General features: G+C 46.6%; 1 protein-coding gene across 7 annotated transcripts in view; it reads left to right on the top strand.

The window, feature by feature from the left end:
* Nktr (natural killer cell triggering receptor) overlaps positions 1-13,175 on the top strand; it is a 36,647-nt gene extending 23,472 nt beyond the window's left edge. For 5 of the 7 annotated variants that reach the window (XM_041676939.1, XM_041676940.1, XM_041676938.1 and 2 more), the window contains 7 exons: positions 1,341-1,428; positions 2,031-2,176; positions 4,311-7,175; positions 8,144-8,239; positions 8,824-8,880; positions 9,417-9,518; positions 10,783-13,175. In XM_041676939.1, coding sequence (XP_041532873.1) covers positions 1,341-1,428; positions 2,031-2,176; positions 4,311-7,175; positions 8,144-8,239; positions 8,824-8,880; positions 9,417-9,518; positions 10,783-10,870 — 3,442 coding nt within the window. In that variant the 3' untranslated portion in view covers positions 10,871-13,175. Of the gene's footprint in view, positions 1-1,340; positions 1,429-2,030; positions 2,177-4,310; positions 7,176-8,143; positions 8,240-8,823; positions 8,881-9,217; positions 9,374-9,416; positions 9,519-10,782 lie in introns of those variants that run through there. The other 2 variants (XR_005976500.1, XM_041676941.1) reach the window with 2 other exon arrangements.
* The last annotated feature ends 2,737 nt before the right edge of the window (positions 13,176-15,912 follow it).

Genomic DNA, 15,912 nt, shown 5'->3' with positions numbered 1-15,912 from the left:
GCTATAGAGTGCATCTCTTCCCCATCCACACTACCACATGACAGCTGAGTAACGGAGACAGCTCTCCCACGCATAGAACTTCGGAGCTAGCGCTCACCAACACCTTTGCCAACAGGGTTGGCTTTATTGTGCTGCCCTGGTGAGGTGCAGGGCCTGCTCTTCTGAGTGTTTTAGCTGGTGGGGGTCAGAGATGGCTCTCCTGCTCTTAGGACCTCAGGGTCAGCTCTCCCACCTGCCTCAGGGATTGATGGGCAGCGAAGGGGGGCATCTTTCCCTTGCCCATGCTACCACAAGACAGATGAGAAATGGGGACAGCTCTCCCATGCTCAAAACTTAAGGGATGGCTGACTGACATCTCCAGTAACAGGCTTGGCTCTATTGTGCTGCCCAGGCTAGGTACAGAGCCTGCTTTCCTGAGTGTTGCAGCCCGTGGAGGGCAGGGAGAGTTGGGGAAGATCATTTGACTCCAGAAGTCGTGTTTATCCTGAACAACGTAATAAGGACTAGTGTCAAAAGAGGAAAGTGAGGAAGGAGAGGGAGAAGGAGAAGAAAATGTTCCACATGAACAAAAGCACCACAGTGCCTGGTGTAAGTCATAAACTCCTGTGAGTTTGTTTAGACAGCTGAGAAGCCAAGCAGGGCTGTACCCCAGCCCTTCATAGGTTTTTATTTTGTTTTCTTTGCTTATTTATTTTTGAGACAGGGTTTTGCAGTGTAGCTAGGCTGGCATTGAACTCCCCCACATCCTGGGATTATAGACATGTGCTGGCATGGCTGGCTTCCTCCACAAATCTTTTATTTAAAAAAGTTCGAGACCAGCCTGGTCTACAGAGCTAGTTCCAGGACAGGCTCCAAAGCCACAGAGAAACCATGTCTTGAAAAACCAAAAAAAAAAAAAAAAAAAAAAAGTTAACTAATAAAAAAATCATTTTTTTCAAATACATATTTACTAATGGAATTTTTCTGGGGTAGGGTGACTCCAATCTAGAGCTCAAGTTAGTGTTCTCTTTTAGGACAGTTGTTAGAGCTGTTGATCTGTTATCTGCACTGAGAGTCTGCAGTTCACACACCTCATGTTTGCACGGTCATGTATGTAGCACTTGAAATACTAGTTGTGACTGTATCTTAGGTGTGGTGCACCTCATAGCTGAGTGAGCTCAGAAATATGTGGATGGATGTGATTGCTCTCATAAAACTATGGATATTGACATTTGAATCTCATGTAATTTTTATGTCATGAAATATGAAACCTTGTATTGTAAAGACCGTAGCTCTGTCTGGTAACATTGGGAAGACATTCTGGCATTATTCATTTTTAATTGTCATCACAACTTTTTCAGGAACATTCCAGATGTCGCACCTGTTCCGAGTGATCAGAAACCATCTGTGTCAAAGTCTGGACGGAAAATTAGAGGAAGAGGCACAATTGTACGCATGCTGGAACTTTCTTTTTTCACACTGCTTACCTAAATAGTAGCTTGTAAAAATGTATCTTAAATATCTGAGGTTTAGTTTTAGATAAACTCTTTCTCCTATCAGGCGGTGGTGGCTCATGCCTTTAATCCCAGCACTGGGAGGCAGAGGCAAGTAGACCTCTTGAGATCAAGGCCAACCTGGTCTACAAATCAAGTTCCAGGACAGCCAGAGCTACAAAGAAAAACCTGTCTCAAAAAAAAAAAAAGTCCTCCTGTTTTAAGACATCATTTTTATTTTGCATAATTTGGGAAGGTACTGCCTTTGCATACATTTACAGCTGTAGATGGATTTAATTATTCAGTGATGTACTACATGAAATATTGAGAAGTCTGAGTATATTGAATAATGGAGGCTAGAATGTGTTAGGACTGCAAAGAAAGCTATTCTGTAGGAATCCAGCTAAATGCCTTGCCTTTTTTGCCTCTCAGTGTCTTGTATTTGAAGTAATTCATACTATCCAGTTGACCCTTAAATTGGTACCTAGATTAGACCTTTGCCTGGCTGTCGTATATGGGGCATTTTTAGAACAGTCCTTGCCCTCTCTTGTCTTTAAGCGCTATCACACACCTCCACGGTCAAGATCTCATTCTGAGTCTGAAGATGATGACAGCAGTGAGACTCCTCCTCACTGGAAGGAGGAGATGCAGAGACTGAGAGCTTACAGGCCACCAAGCGGAGAAAAGTGGAGCAAAGGAGACAAGTAAGCACTTGAATGTAAACACAGCCTGGATGCAGAGCAGTAAATGCTGGAGAGTCGCCTTCTGATGTCCACAGTCAAGATGGCCAAGGGAAAGCTCTAGAGCAGCACTACTGCTTCCTAAGGCCAAGGCCTCTTCAGTCAGGTGCTTGCTTGCTTCTCTGTGCTGAAAATCTGAGTAGACTCTGACCTGTAGAGCCGACCAGGTCTTAGACATCACTAGTAGATGTCTGACTTGACAGATGCCTTAGTCACAGGTACATGGATTAGTGAATAGAGCCTGCATCGCACAGGAGTTAATCTCTGACTCCAAGGACTGTTGGATAACAGTGGTGTTGGATAACAGATAATTGTCTGTTTCCAAAGGGGCCTGGCTCCAGAATAGCTAGTGGGGAAGTAATTCTTCATGGAAAAATTCTGGCTTCTCTGAAGGCATCTTAAGAGAATGGTTTTGAATTTAAAGAACAAGGAAGAGGCAGGCAGCTGCTGCATAGAACTTGCATAGACATGTTGGTGCTGAGGACTCACTTGTGAGCCTCGTCTTCGTAAGATCGTGAAGCTTTTGTCAGTTTTTGTGTAATTGTGTTTGGTTTCTGTTTTTAAGTCAATAGGAGTTTAGGAGAAAGTATTAATTACCACAGTGAAGTAGAGAAAATGTAGTCGTCATTTCAGTGTTGAAGTAGGTTCCCATTAAGGACATTTCTGTGTTCGTGTGACTTACATAGTTAATACAGTCTCTGAAAGAAAAAGAAAGCTGGTCACGTGGTGGTGGCGCATGCCTTTAATCCCAGGCAAAGGTGGGTGGGTCTCTTGTGACTTTGAGACCAACCTGGTCTACAGAGTGAGTTCCAGGACAGCCAAGGCTACACAGAGAGATCCTGTCTCAAAAAAACAAGAGAGGAAGGGAAGGAGGAAAGAAGGAAGAAAGGGAGGGAAATCTGGGTATAGTGATGCTTGCCTTTAGTCTCATTGGGAGCAGAGACAGAAGCTTGCACCTTTTTGTGTTCAAGTCTGGTCCACATGGGTGCATCCCAGACCAGCTGGGCTATATAGTGAGATACCTTAAAAAGAAATAACATTTTAAAAAAGAAAAATAGGTTGGAGAGATCACTCAGTGGTTAAGAGCACTGACTGCTCTTCGAGAGGACCTAGGTTCAATTCCCAGCAGCAACAAGGCAGCTCAGAATTGTCTAACTCCAGTTCCAGGAGGTCTGACACCCTCACACAGATATACATGCAAAAACAAAACACTAGTGCACATAAAAATTTTTAAAAGTTAAAAAAAAAAAAAGCCAACTTTTTAGCCAGGCCCGATGGCATTATAATACCAGTGTTTGGGAGGCTGAGTTCAGCCTGGCTCACATAGTGAGTGCCAGGCCAGCCTGGGACACATAACAGGAACCTGTCTCTCCAAAAACAAAGATTAGGAAGATAGCTTAGTTGATAAAATGCTTGCCTTGTAAGCTTGAGGACTCAAATCTATGTAAAAAAAGGTAAGCACTTTATAATCCCAGTGCTGGGAGCTGGAGACAGGGGGATCCTTGGGGCTTGCTGGGCAGCAGTCTGCTGTATTAATGAATCCTACACCAATGAAACGTTCTCAAATAAATTATTGTTCCTAAGAATGGCACCTGGGTGCCCTCTACACATGTGCACACACACACACACACACATGTGCACATGGATATTTTACAAAAGAAGAAATGTTTACAAAGACTCTAGAAAGTTTAGTTAGGACAAGGTACTTGGCTCTGTGGTAGAGTGCTTGTTTAGCATGCATACAGTCCTGAGTGATGATGCCAGCACCACAGAGACAGATTGTCAAGTCTTAGCTCTGTCTCTGCAGAGACTCCTCAGCGAGGTTGTTTGGGAACCTGGTTTCACTCTTTCAGAAATTGCTCTTGGAAGGAGTCGTGTGTCTCCGTAGGACTCTGCTTAGTTGGTCTGGTTTTCCAATATTCTCAGTCTTTGATTCACTTAGAAACAGGAAGGATATTCTGTGAGGCTGATGATAGTTGTCATCTCTGGTACATGTTAAAGTGTTGAGATTGGGCACTCTATTGTTAGTAAGAAGTGTGTTGTAAGACACAGAAAGTGTTTGCAATAACTGCATGCATGTTATTCCGCCCGCTTACAGGCTAAGTGATCCCTGTTCAAGCCGATGGGATGAAAGAAGCTTGTCCCAGAGATCCAGATCATGGTCCTATAATGGATACTATTCAGATCTTAGTACAGCAAGACACTCTGATGGTCACCACAAGAAACACAGAAAGGTAAAGAAGTTTAAGCATAAAAAAAAAGCTAAAAAGCAGAAGCATTGCAGAAGACACAGACAGACAAAGAAGAAAAGATTAGTAATGCCACCTGACTCGGAACCCTCAAGATCTGCCACCTACCGAATGAAGTCCTCTTGTGACAGAGAAAGGAGACCCCGTGCCTCCTCCTCCTCCTCCTCTCGCCACTCCTCAAAGCGGGCCTGGTCTAGATCAGACAAGGACGACCGGAGCTCCTCAACCCACTCCAGCAGAGACTCCTATAGATCCAAGTCTCATTCACCATCGGATTCTAGAGGGAGCTCTAGATCAAGGGCTTTGTCAAAGTCCTCATCACGTTCTCACGACAGATCCCAGTCCAGATCTAGTTCCAGGTCAGAACCCCGGAGGACAGCATCAAACTCACCAAAACAGCATGCTCCGTTAAGTGAAAATAAGCCAGCTAAGGCAGAACCTTTAAGATCATCGATGCCACAGAATGGAAATGTGCTGGTACAGCCAGTGGCTGCAGAAAACATTCCTGTAATACCTTTGAGTGACAGCCCTCCCCCTTCTAGATGGAAGCCTGGACAGAAGCCCTGGAAGCCCTCCTATGAGCGAATTCAGGAGATAAAGGCTAAAACAACTCACTTGCTGCCTGTTCAGAGTACATACAGTTTAACAAATATTAAAGAAACTGGGAGTTCATCATCCTATCACAAAAGAGAAAAAAATTCAGAAAGCGATGGGAGCGCTTATTCAAAGTACAGTGACAGAAGTTCTGGGAGCTCAGTAAGGTCAGGGGGCAAGTCTTCTAGGAGCCGGTCATACTCTAGGTCATACACAAGGTCAAGGTCACGGAGTCCACGGACTTCACGATCACGATCTAGGTCTCCATCATCTAGGTCTCACTCACAAATGAAGTATAGTGATGGTTCCCACCGCAGCAGGTCGTCTTCATACACTTCTGTCAGCAGTGATGGGGGAAGTCGAGCCACAAGGAGGACGTTTAGATCCCATGGGGAAAAAAGCATCACTTCAAATAAAAGACACCACGGCAGCTCAAAGAAGATACTTCACAGTAAATATGTCAAAGGCAGAGAGAAGTCTTCATGTCACAGAAAGTATAGTGAAAGTAGATCATCTGTGGATTATTCTTCGGACAGTGAACAGTCACATGTTGAGTTAGTGCACTTGGCCCTAGAGAAGGAGAAACAGGGGAAAACAGAAGTATTGAATGATAAGCAGGGGAAAAGCAAAGAAGAAGGGAAGGGCAAGCCAGAATGGGAAAAGAGGCCTTTGAAAGAGAGTCTGTCTGATCACTCTAGAGATGGCAGTAGGTCCAAAGGGAAGAACTGTGCTGGGAGCAAATGGGACTCTGAATCAAACTCTGAACAAGATGTGACTAAGAGCAGGAAAAGTAATCCCCAGAGATGTTCTGATAAGGAGGAGGGCGAAGCCTCTTCCGACTCTGAGTCAGAAGTTGGCCAGAGTCACATCAAAGCTAAACCCCCAGCAAAGCCTTCAGCAAACACTTCTCTGCCTGACAGTAATGGTGCCTGGAAGTCTAGGAGACCACAGTCTTCAGCTTCTGAGTCAGAGGGCTCCTGCTCCAACTTGGGAAATGTTAGAGCAGAGCCCCAGAAACAGAAATGCCCAAAGGATAGTTTTAAAGGGGATCACACAAAAAAAGTGAGAGAGAAATTGAAAGCCAAAAAAGACAAAAAACACAAGGCTCCAAAGCGGAAGCAAGCCTTTCACTGGCAGCCTCCACTGGAGTTTGGTGACGAGGAGGAGGAGGAGATGAATGGAAAGCAAGTTACACAGGAGCCAGAAGGAAAAAAGCACATCTCTGAGAAGTGTGAAACTTTGAAAGACAGTATTCCAAAAATTAAGAAACCCTGTGATGAAGGCAGTGGTCCCAGTAATCCTAAGAAGGGTACTTCAGAGCACAACCCACTTGCGGAGGGGGATCGCCATCCCAGCTCTTGCCCTGCACCTCTGACAGTGGAGGAGAATACCACCAGCTCTCCTGGCGCCCAGCACATTGAAGAGCGTGTCCCAGCTGGAGGGGAGGATGTGCTTCAGACAGATGACAACATGGAGATCTGTACCCCTGATAGGAGTTCCCCTGCAAAAGGAGAGGGGTTGTCCCCATTAGCAAACCGCAAGCTGGACAGCCCAGAAGGGAGCATTATTCCAGAGCAGGTTGAGCACATAGCACAGCCCAGAGCAGGAGGGAAACAAGAAAACATTGTGTCTGAGAGTAAAACCTCAAGTGAAGGTGGGAAACAGGACAGCTCTGCCAGTTTGGCCAGTCCTGTAGAAATTTCTGGAAAGAAGGAGGGGCCTGAGAAAAGCCAGATGAACCTCACAGATAAGTGGAAGCCATTGCAAGGTATAGGAAATGTGATGTCTACTGCAGCCATGTCCAGTGCTCTGGATGTGAAGCCATTGGCTCCTGTTACTGAAGTGAAACCACAAGGCTTGAGAATAGAAATCAAAAGCAAAAATAAAGTTCGGCCCGGGTCTCTCTTTGATGAAGTAAGAAAGACGGCACGCTTAAACCGGAGGCCACGGAATCAAGAGAGTTCCAGTGATGAGCAGACACCTAGTCGGGATGGTAATAGCCAGTCCAGGAGTCCACACAGATCTCGAAGTAAATCTGAAACCAAATCTCGACACAGAACAAGGTCTGTCTCCTATAGTCACTCGAGAAGTCGATCCAGGAGTTCCACGTCATCTTACCGGTAAGAAGCCCCCTCTCTCCATGTCATTTAGCTCAGAAGAACAGAAGTGTGATCACTGTTTCCAAATATCTGACAAGGGAATAAGAAGCATTATCCCATATGACCAAAACCACAGATAGAGGACATAGATAGGAAGTGGGCATTTCAGGAGAAGAAATTTGCTCTCAATTGAAAAGACCATTGTTACTGTTATCTGTAGTTTATCTCTTGGACAATGAAAGCTCTGTTGACATGACCACATTCAAAGGTGTGAAGGCACTGGCTTTCTTGCCCAGGTTGCCATGCTTTTGCAAAGAATCTTTTGAGCAGAATCTGCAGGGCTTAGGGATTGTTGATCTAACTACCCTCTTACACATGTAGAAGACATGCCATAGAGGCAACGTTGCTTGCTGTCCAGGGCATACATCTAAGTCAAGTTCTGTGATCATGTTCACATTTTCTTTCTATTTTTTTTTTGTTTTGTTTTGTTTTGTTTTGTTTTTTGAGACAGGGTTTCTCTGTAGCTTTGGAGCCTGTCCTGGAACTAGCTCTGTAGACCAGGCTGGTCTCGAACTCACAGAGATCCGCCTGCCTCTGCCTCCCGAGTACTGGGATTAAAGGCATGTGCCACCACCGCCCGGCTCATGTTCACATTTTCATCAGTTTCCTCCGGCATTTGTCATCAGGATAGACTGAAGAGCACAAAGAATGAATGACAGCTAAGAAAGGAGGGACCATGGTAACAGGAAGCTAATAAGTAGTTACATTCATGAGCATATAAATATACCAACTGCAGTTTTTTGTGGCTTTTATTTCATTGTTTAAGCCATGGTGGCTTCTTCTGAACTGCTCCCTTTGCAGTGCATGACTCTGTCCACTGTGCAGAATTTGTAAGAGACTGCATTCTGGTTTGACTGCCCTCCTGCCCTCCTGTTCATCCTAACTGGGAGTGCACATGTTACATGCTTTCTCACTTATTTCCGTTGTAGATCAAGGAGCTACTCCAGAAGCCGGAGCAGAGGCTGGTACAGCAGAGGCCGGACCCGCAGCCGGAGCAGTTCCTATGGAAGTTTCCGTAGCCACAGGTAAGCTGCGTTCTCGCCCTGCTGTGTGGTTCCTTTCCCTCCTGGGACAGAGCAGGCAGCTGTAGCTCTGCCGTTGTTTCTCATCTAGCTCTGTGAGCTCTGGAACTCTTCCTGACTGTTCCTTCATCAGAGTGAGGCAAAGGCACAGAAGTACTGAGAGGCCACGCCCCTCCTGCCTCCTCCATATGTAGATCTTATTGAGGTTCACAAGCACACTCACCTCTTGACTGAGGGGTTAAAACAGGGTCACAGTGAGGGAACCAAAAGAAAAGTGTGTGCTAGGGCCAGGGCGCGCATTTTTACTGCCTAGCTGCTTCTCTCTCTGGCCTTGAGATATTTCCTGCTGTGGCTACTCACGTAAATGGCCCTTTTCCCTTCCTACCCATTGGAGAGTCTCCCCAGAGAACTACGTAAAGCTTTATGAAATACAGAGGTTTTAAAAGGAAAATCCAACATATTTGTGGTTAAAACAAAAGAAAGAGTTAAAAGATTTCACTGTATTTTCACTTTGATGGGCAAAGATGTGTCAATTGTTAATGTGCCCTGATGCACAAGGTGACAGTCCCTCCTGTGGTTCATACTAGGACATCCAGCAGGAGCAGGTCCAGGAGCAGCTCCTATGACCCCCACAGTCGCTCCAGGTAAGTGGCAGTGGGAGGCCCCAGCATGCTTGGGGGATGGAGTTGGGGCTGGCTGGTTGTGCTTGGATTTGATCCAAGGCCTAGGTGCAGTACACAGCATGTTTTCTGCCATTAAGCTTACCTCCCCAGCCTAATGTTGAATTTTTTAATTAAATAACTTAAAATCATATGTTTATTGTCTGAAATCAATCACTCTTTAAAAATGAGATGTCTGTGACCCACTGGGCAACAGTATCAAATTGTGATAGCAAGTGCTTGTTGCATATAATTGCCTAATAAGATCCAGAATCCCAGACAAACTAACTCAGTGTTAATTTTGTGATATTTTTCAATGCAGAAAAGAAATTAACATTTTTCTCTTTAACATGGTAAGTCCAAATGGGGGCAATTGCTAGATGTTTCTAGAACTTCTTATGCAACTGTCCTCACACTTCCATAGAGTGCCCATGTGAGCAAGCACCCTCTGACAGCCCTAAAAAGGAGACTTTCCATATTTGAGTGAGAAAATTTAATGTGTGTTATTTCTGTTTAAGTAGATCCTACACTTATGATAGCTACTACAGCCGGAGTCGCAGCCACAGCCGCAGCCAGAGGAGTGACAGTTATCATCGAGGGAGAAGTTACAACAGGCGGTCCAGGTGGGTCCTGCTCTCGACCACTGCAGTGACTGCGTGCTTGGTGCAGTGGACACTTGTCTCCCTGAATTTCATTGGCCTACAGACAGCTATTAAATAGGGCTTTGGTGCTGAGTTGCCAGGTCATAGTTACTATTTTATAGTTGAAATTAAAATGGATTTTCAAATGTTCATATACTTTTGAGCAAGCTTTTTTTTTTTTTTTTTTTGGAGTAAGGAGAAGACCAAATCATGGGTCACTTCTGAAAGTCAGGTTAATATACTAGAATAGGCAGGGGTTTTTTGTTTTGTTTTTCAGACAGGGTTTTTCTGTGTAGCCTTGTCTGTCCTGGGATTAGAGGTGTGTGCCGCCACTGCCCAGCCAGTTTGTCATTTTATTAAATTAATCATAATTATTTGTTTCAGCAGCAGGGTTGAGGTTTATATCGAATCATTTATTTAATAAGATGTAAACCTTTATAACCACTTTTGTATTGTCCCTTGCTGGTGACTGTGGTCACCCTCCCCCATCCATTGCAACCCCAGAAACCTTCTACAGACAGGTGCATGTGGCTGCTTTCTTGCTTGAAATGTTGAAGGGATGCCGGCTGTCTTGCGCAGGTCCAGATGCCTTAGCACTCACTGTATATGAACCCCTCCGCTGACCAGCTCCAATTCCTACTCCATCCTATAATGTTCTAGAACCTTCTGCCCAGAAACACAAGTGCCATCTCCATCATTTCTTTTTTGTGTGTCTTAAAGTGATCATGTACCCACCCCCAAACCCCCTGCTTCCCAGAAGGTCTCCCCTGCAGCCCATTGCCCTGGGAACCTCCCACCTCCATCCCAGTGCTAACTCTGAGGCACATTTTTTTCCTGAATATACCTCTGGGGTTTCAGTGTACTCACCTACCTGTCCACTGTCCTATACTGTCCTTGAGCTGCTCATTTGTGGTGGGATGACGCCTGCCATGACATGCTAACCACCTCTCAGAAACTATTCCGTTAACTCAATGATGACCACTGCCAAGCCCTCACTTCTTTAGTGAGACTGTGCCCTTAACCCTTCCTGCTTCAGTCTAACCTAGTGTTGACATTCACCGTGGTATAATAGAAAAGTAGTTTGCTCAATTTTATGAATGGATTTCAAGTAAATTTAAAAATAAAACCTCACTATTGTAGTCTATATTACCTTAATCATTTGCCATTTAAAACCATAGTATTGCCATAGGTAGAAACCAAAGAATAGGTGTTAAAGGCTTTTGTATTGTTTGGTTCTGTTCCACAGGAGCGGTAGATCCTATGGCTCGGACAGTGAAAGTGATAGAAGTTACTCTCGTCACCGGAGCCCCAGCGAGAGCAGCAGATACAGCTGAGGCCTCCTTGTACAGAGACTGTATCTTACTGTAAATACCTGGTAACTTAAAGCTGGAGAAACTGGATGGCCGTCTGTTGTGTGTCAGTATTAGAGCTCAAATCCAACAGTGGATATTTCTTGTCACTTATTTACATGTGTGCAGAAAAATTTAAAAGTGCAGATGTCAACTACAAATATTTTTATGCCCCATTTTACAGTAGACAACTATGGAATTTTCATTTTCTTGAATCAAGAATTGATGTAGGTATCATTTGCAGTGTTACTTTAGATGGAGTGTTTTTGTAGCTCACACAGTCCATAGAATTCAGGTCAGTGCTTTCAGGTTTTAGCATCCATGCTGCCAAACAGAATTGTGGAGAGCTGTCACAGCTACACGTTCCTATGTCCCCAGCTGGTTATAGTCTTGTTTGTGTGTGCTGTCAAATCAGGCCATCCACATCGTATTGACTATGGCCAGTTGTGCAGGGTGGTGGCTCATGCTACCATGTCTGCCTTTCCACAGAGACTGCCACCTCGGTGCTTGGTGCCTTTGGTTCCTCCTGTACCTTCCTTCATACACTACGTGTCCTGATGCCAGAAGATAGAATCATGACTTTTTTTAATTCACTGGCACCAAAAATTACTTCTTCTGAGCTGGGCTCACTGAGTGTGGAGCTTCCCAACAGTTATGTGGTGGCGGTCTCTTGGACAGAGCCTGCACGGTTGGCCATTTTGTTTTGCACCCGTGTACTAGAAGAGCCAACTGGAGAGTGGACTTTGAGAAGCAACTCCAGTCTTTAGTTAGCACACCCAGAGAGTTTAGCAACAACCAGCCTCTCCCTATTGTGTTGAGACCCCCCACTGACTCTGTGAAGCCCTGCCTGACCTGAGGAAACCCAGGACAAGATTTGGGGGCAGAAGGATCACAAGCTGCTGCACAGAGAGATGTTCCTGTGGTTTTGCGTGGTTCCTCCAAAAATAATTTAACCTGTAAAAACTAGTTTGAGTTTGTTTGTTTTACTCTTTACTTTGCATTCTTTCCCCAAGTGTACTTAATCACCTTAGTGCCGGTTTAATCCTGTTCACAGAAAGAATTCCTGTGTATGTTGTCCATGAAGTCTATACCATCCAATCCCAGGCCTTGCTGGTGAATTTGGGAAGAAGATTCCTGGCCTGATGGAGGGAGGCACTGAATTATGAAAATGGTCTTCCAGGGCATGTGGCTCAATGTACTAGCATGTGCTTGGCATGTAATGATGCTCTGGGGTCAGTGACCAGCACTCCAAAAATCAATTATGCTGACACTCTTAGAGGTGGCCAGCCGTGGTCCAACACACCAGTAAGTGTGTGAGTTCATCAGAAGACAGAGTAACATCAGCAGTCAGTGCTTGGCTAGTGAAAGTTAAACATGCAGTTTATAGTGGGATTTTTTTCTAAAAGTTTCCTACAAAAAAGGATGTTTGAATGTACTAGTTGGTGAGAAGAATGCATTCAGAACCCAAACAAACTGCCAAATGGAGTTAGTAAGGAAGGGTCACTGTTGAACAATGTCGTATTGTTTTGTAGCTGTGTGACAAACTATTCCAAGTCCCGCAGCCTAGACCAGTGTCCGTGCACCATTGATTCTCAACTGTACAGCCATGGCTAGGCATGGTGGGGCAGTCTCAGGACTGTGGCTGAGGGCTGGAAGACGCATCCCTCATGAAGACTCTGAAAAGGACTAACTTTCTTGTGGGCTCCTTTGAGGCTGCCCACATCCCTGCCCCAGGCCTTGCTGTCTTCAGCCAGCAGGAATCCTTTGTCTTTCTTCAAAACTTCTGCCTTCCTCCTGTGTAAAGGGTCCATATGACTAGATCAAACCAGATCAGAGATCAGTCTCCATCTGCAGTCCAGTGGTCAAAGGAGTTGTGGGCATTGGCAGGTTCTGGGGGTTGGCATGGGAAGAGGCAGGGCATGCCACCTACTGCCGCCACGACAGGGCTTAACCTATCCAGGCAGCTCTCATCTTCAGCAGTGTGGGCCTGGCTGTTTACACTCAAGTGAACTACAAAAATGGCTTTTCTTCCTAACCAGGATCATTCTGTATTTTTGAAGTTATTTTTTTAATAAAATTGAATTACGTTGTGTAATGTGCTTAATAGAAAATGCTTTATTGGACAGTTTTGTAACATCCTGTTTACTGCAAATGGCATAGTTGATATTGTCAAAAATGTAGAAAAGACTTTTGTACATACTAGCAGTGTCTAATTTGTATATACATCGATTTAATTTCCCTACAACTCAAAAAGGATCTTGTAGAAATGAAAATACATGCTAACTTTGAGTCTGTGCCGACTGGTCTTTGCTTGCTCGGACTCCATAATCAGTTTCTGATACAGCAGGTAAAGAGACTTCTCCATGGCAGGTTTGTGGTACAGGAGTGGAGCCAGGGAAAGCCTGGCAGAACACAGGTGGGGTGCAGCTCCATGTTCCTCTGCTTAGGAGCAGAGTCACCTGACTGCAGTGCCCATCATCACACACCTCCTGAGGGAGGCCACATTCAAGTGAGGATCTGCCAGGCAGGCAACCTGACTTCTTGTTTGCAGATACTGAGTTTTCTATATAGTCTTTCCAACTTGGGTGCTTTCCTTTAAAATGTGAAGAACATGCCAGGGATGGTCGTCTATATACCTTTCACCCCAGCGTTCAGAGCAGGCAGATCTGTGTGAGCCCAAGGACTGAACAGTAAGACTGTCAAAAAAAAATACATTAGGGGCTGGAGAGATGGCTCAGAGGTTAAGGGCATTGCCTGCTCTTCCAAAGGTCCTGAGTTCAATTCCCAGCAACCACATGGTGGCTCACAACCATCTGTAATGGGGCCTGGTGCCCTCTTCTGGTCTGCTAGCATACACACAAATAGAATATTGTATTCATAATAAATAAATATTTTTTAAAAAATACATTAAGTCAAATTTAAAATTAGCTAGGTTTGGAAGATGGAGACAGGAGGATCCATGAACTGATAGCCAACCCAAGCTTCATGAGACCCAGTTCCACACCCTCCAAAGAGATGGGGAGGATACTTGGAACTTTATTCTCATCTGGTGGACTGGACAGTACTGGGGCATTGCCAGAGGCTCTGGTCTCACCTGAATTAGCTAGGCGTTGGCTCTCCCCATTGTCCTGTAGGGGTGTGGAGGGTGGTGAAGAGCATGGACCGTGCTTCCAGAGGATCCAGGTTCAGTTTCCAGCACCCACATAGCAGCTCAGCTGTCTGACACCCTCACATAGGCATACATGCAAACAGCACACCCATAAATTTTAATCTTAAAAAGTTGGGGCAGGTCAGGTTGTCTTGACTAAGGCGGAAATTATTGGCTATTGCAGTCCCTCAGAAACTGGAGGTGTGAGGGGGAGAGAGCTCAGCACCCTAGAATCCCCTGCAGACCACAGCAGACTGCACTCCTCTGAGGCCTGGGCCGCCCTTGCCATGGCTGCTTCCTCCCTGTCTCAGAACAGCTTGGTGCCGCGGCTATTTCCCTCAGCATCACACCGCTGGCACGCAGTGAGACCCAACTCCACAACCAAGAAGTGGAAAGGGCCAGGCCTATGCCTATGTCCACTGAGCCTCGGCTCTGGATCTCTGCTCCACACGTGACAGTGATGAGATTGGGAGAACCGCTGTCCCCAGTTGATCCCAGGGGTGCAAGTGTAAAGAAGTGGTGGAGCCTTTCTGCCCTGGCCTGGAAAGGAGCCTGCCTCCTACAGGCTGTGTCCAGGGAGCGCTGTACCGGAACCGCAGCTGTGGCGAACAGCCCTTGACGTGGCCGCTGCAGCTCCTCACTAGTTTCCCCGGGGTTGTGCAGGACTAGGGTCTCTGGCAGCCTTCTAGAAGCTAGCAGGGAGGCACTCTCTCTGAGCCCCTGGAGTTGGTGTGGGTAAAGGAACCCGATGGGAGCATTAGGCTCCCACGCTGTGGCGCATTAGTGCTGGACTCTGCAGCCAGAGCTCAGGCAGATGGAGGAGGCCCCACTGTACAGGCAGGCCGCTGCGGCCCTCCTCCAGCCTGCACCACCCCACATGTTATCTGGTGAGCAAAGGGAACCCCATGCGGTTTGGGGCTGTCTCCTTGCTTTCAGAAGTGAAGTTTGAACTGGGGGCAGTCTAAAGCACCGGCCTCTGTCCCATGCTGGTGAGTGCTCCAGCCCTATTCACCAATAGAGCTTGAGGTTGTCTTGCCCCTCCAGGAAGTAGAGTGCCCCTGGTCAGTCCCGTTCTCAGGGCTCACTCCATCCAGGACTCTCCTCCAGGTGGACACCTGCACCCCACCTCCTGACCACGCAATTCTGCAACCAATGACCAGGGCGTCCTGGATTCCTCGGTCAGAGCTCTGACTCTGCTCTGGGACAGCTGAGGCCTGGGGAGTTGGGGTGGGCCAAGGCCATCACCCAAAGGGCCAGCATCCTTCCTGTGGTTAGGGCGGCCACGACACCCAGCTTCCAGCCTCCTGGCACAGGGTTCTTCTGTCTGCACGCCTAGTCTCCCTGTGGGACCCTGTCCTTGTCCACCCAGTGGGTAGATAGCCTTTCCCTTCCCCCATTGCAGGTCAGTGCAGCGATCCAGAGTCAGAAGAGAAATGGTGGCTGGAAGTGACAGGCGGCATCTTGGTAACTGGCCTTTCCAGCTTTAGCCTAGAACCCGGGGAGGGGAGCACAGTCAGGCATCTATGCCTTCGTCCAGATGCGGAGCTGCAAGCAGCTCGCTCTCCCAGCTACAGGGCATGTCCTGCTCAGATGGAGGAAGGGGCCTTCCTCTGTCCCCACCTGACTCAGCTTACCCAGCACAGGGGTAGCCAGCCCAGTGTCCTCGTGGGAGAGCCTTGCATTCTTAGGGGACAGACCCTCAACTATTTGATGATACCTATCTGGCTCTAAAGAGCGAGCCACAGCCCCCTCCCCACCATGAGGAAAGTATATACCCAGGGAGGCCGTGGGGAGTGGAGTGGAGAGGTCGGGCTGGTACAGTGCTGGGTGAGTGACTCGGCTCAACAGCGGCCGCTGGGTAGGGGTGCGGGGCGTCCGA

The sequence above is a fragment of the Microtus oregoni genome, unplaced genomic scaffold (assembly GCF_018167655.1).
Source record: "Microtus oregoni isolate MIOR12 unplaced genomic scaffold, Mior012 000028F_ref0000031, whole genome shotgun sequence".
Lineage (NCBI taxonomy): Eukaryota > Metazoa > Chordata > Mammalia > Rodentia > Cricetidae > Microtus > Microtus oregoni.
Note: the sequence above shows the minus strand (reverse complement) of the source record. Positions and strands in the feature narration are given on the sequence as shown.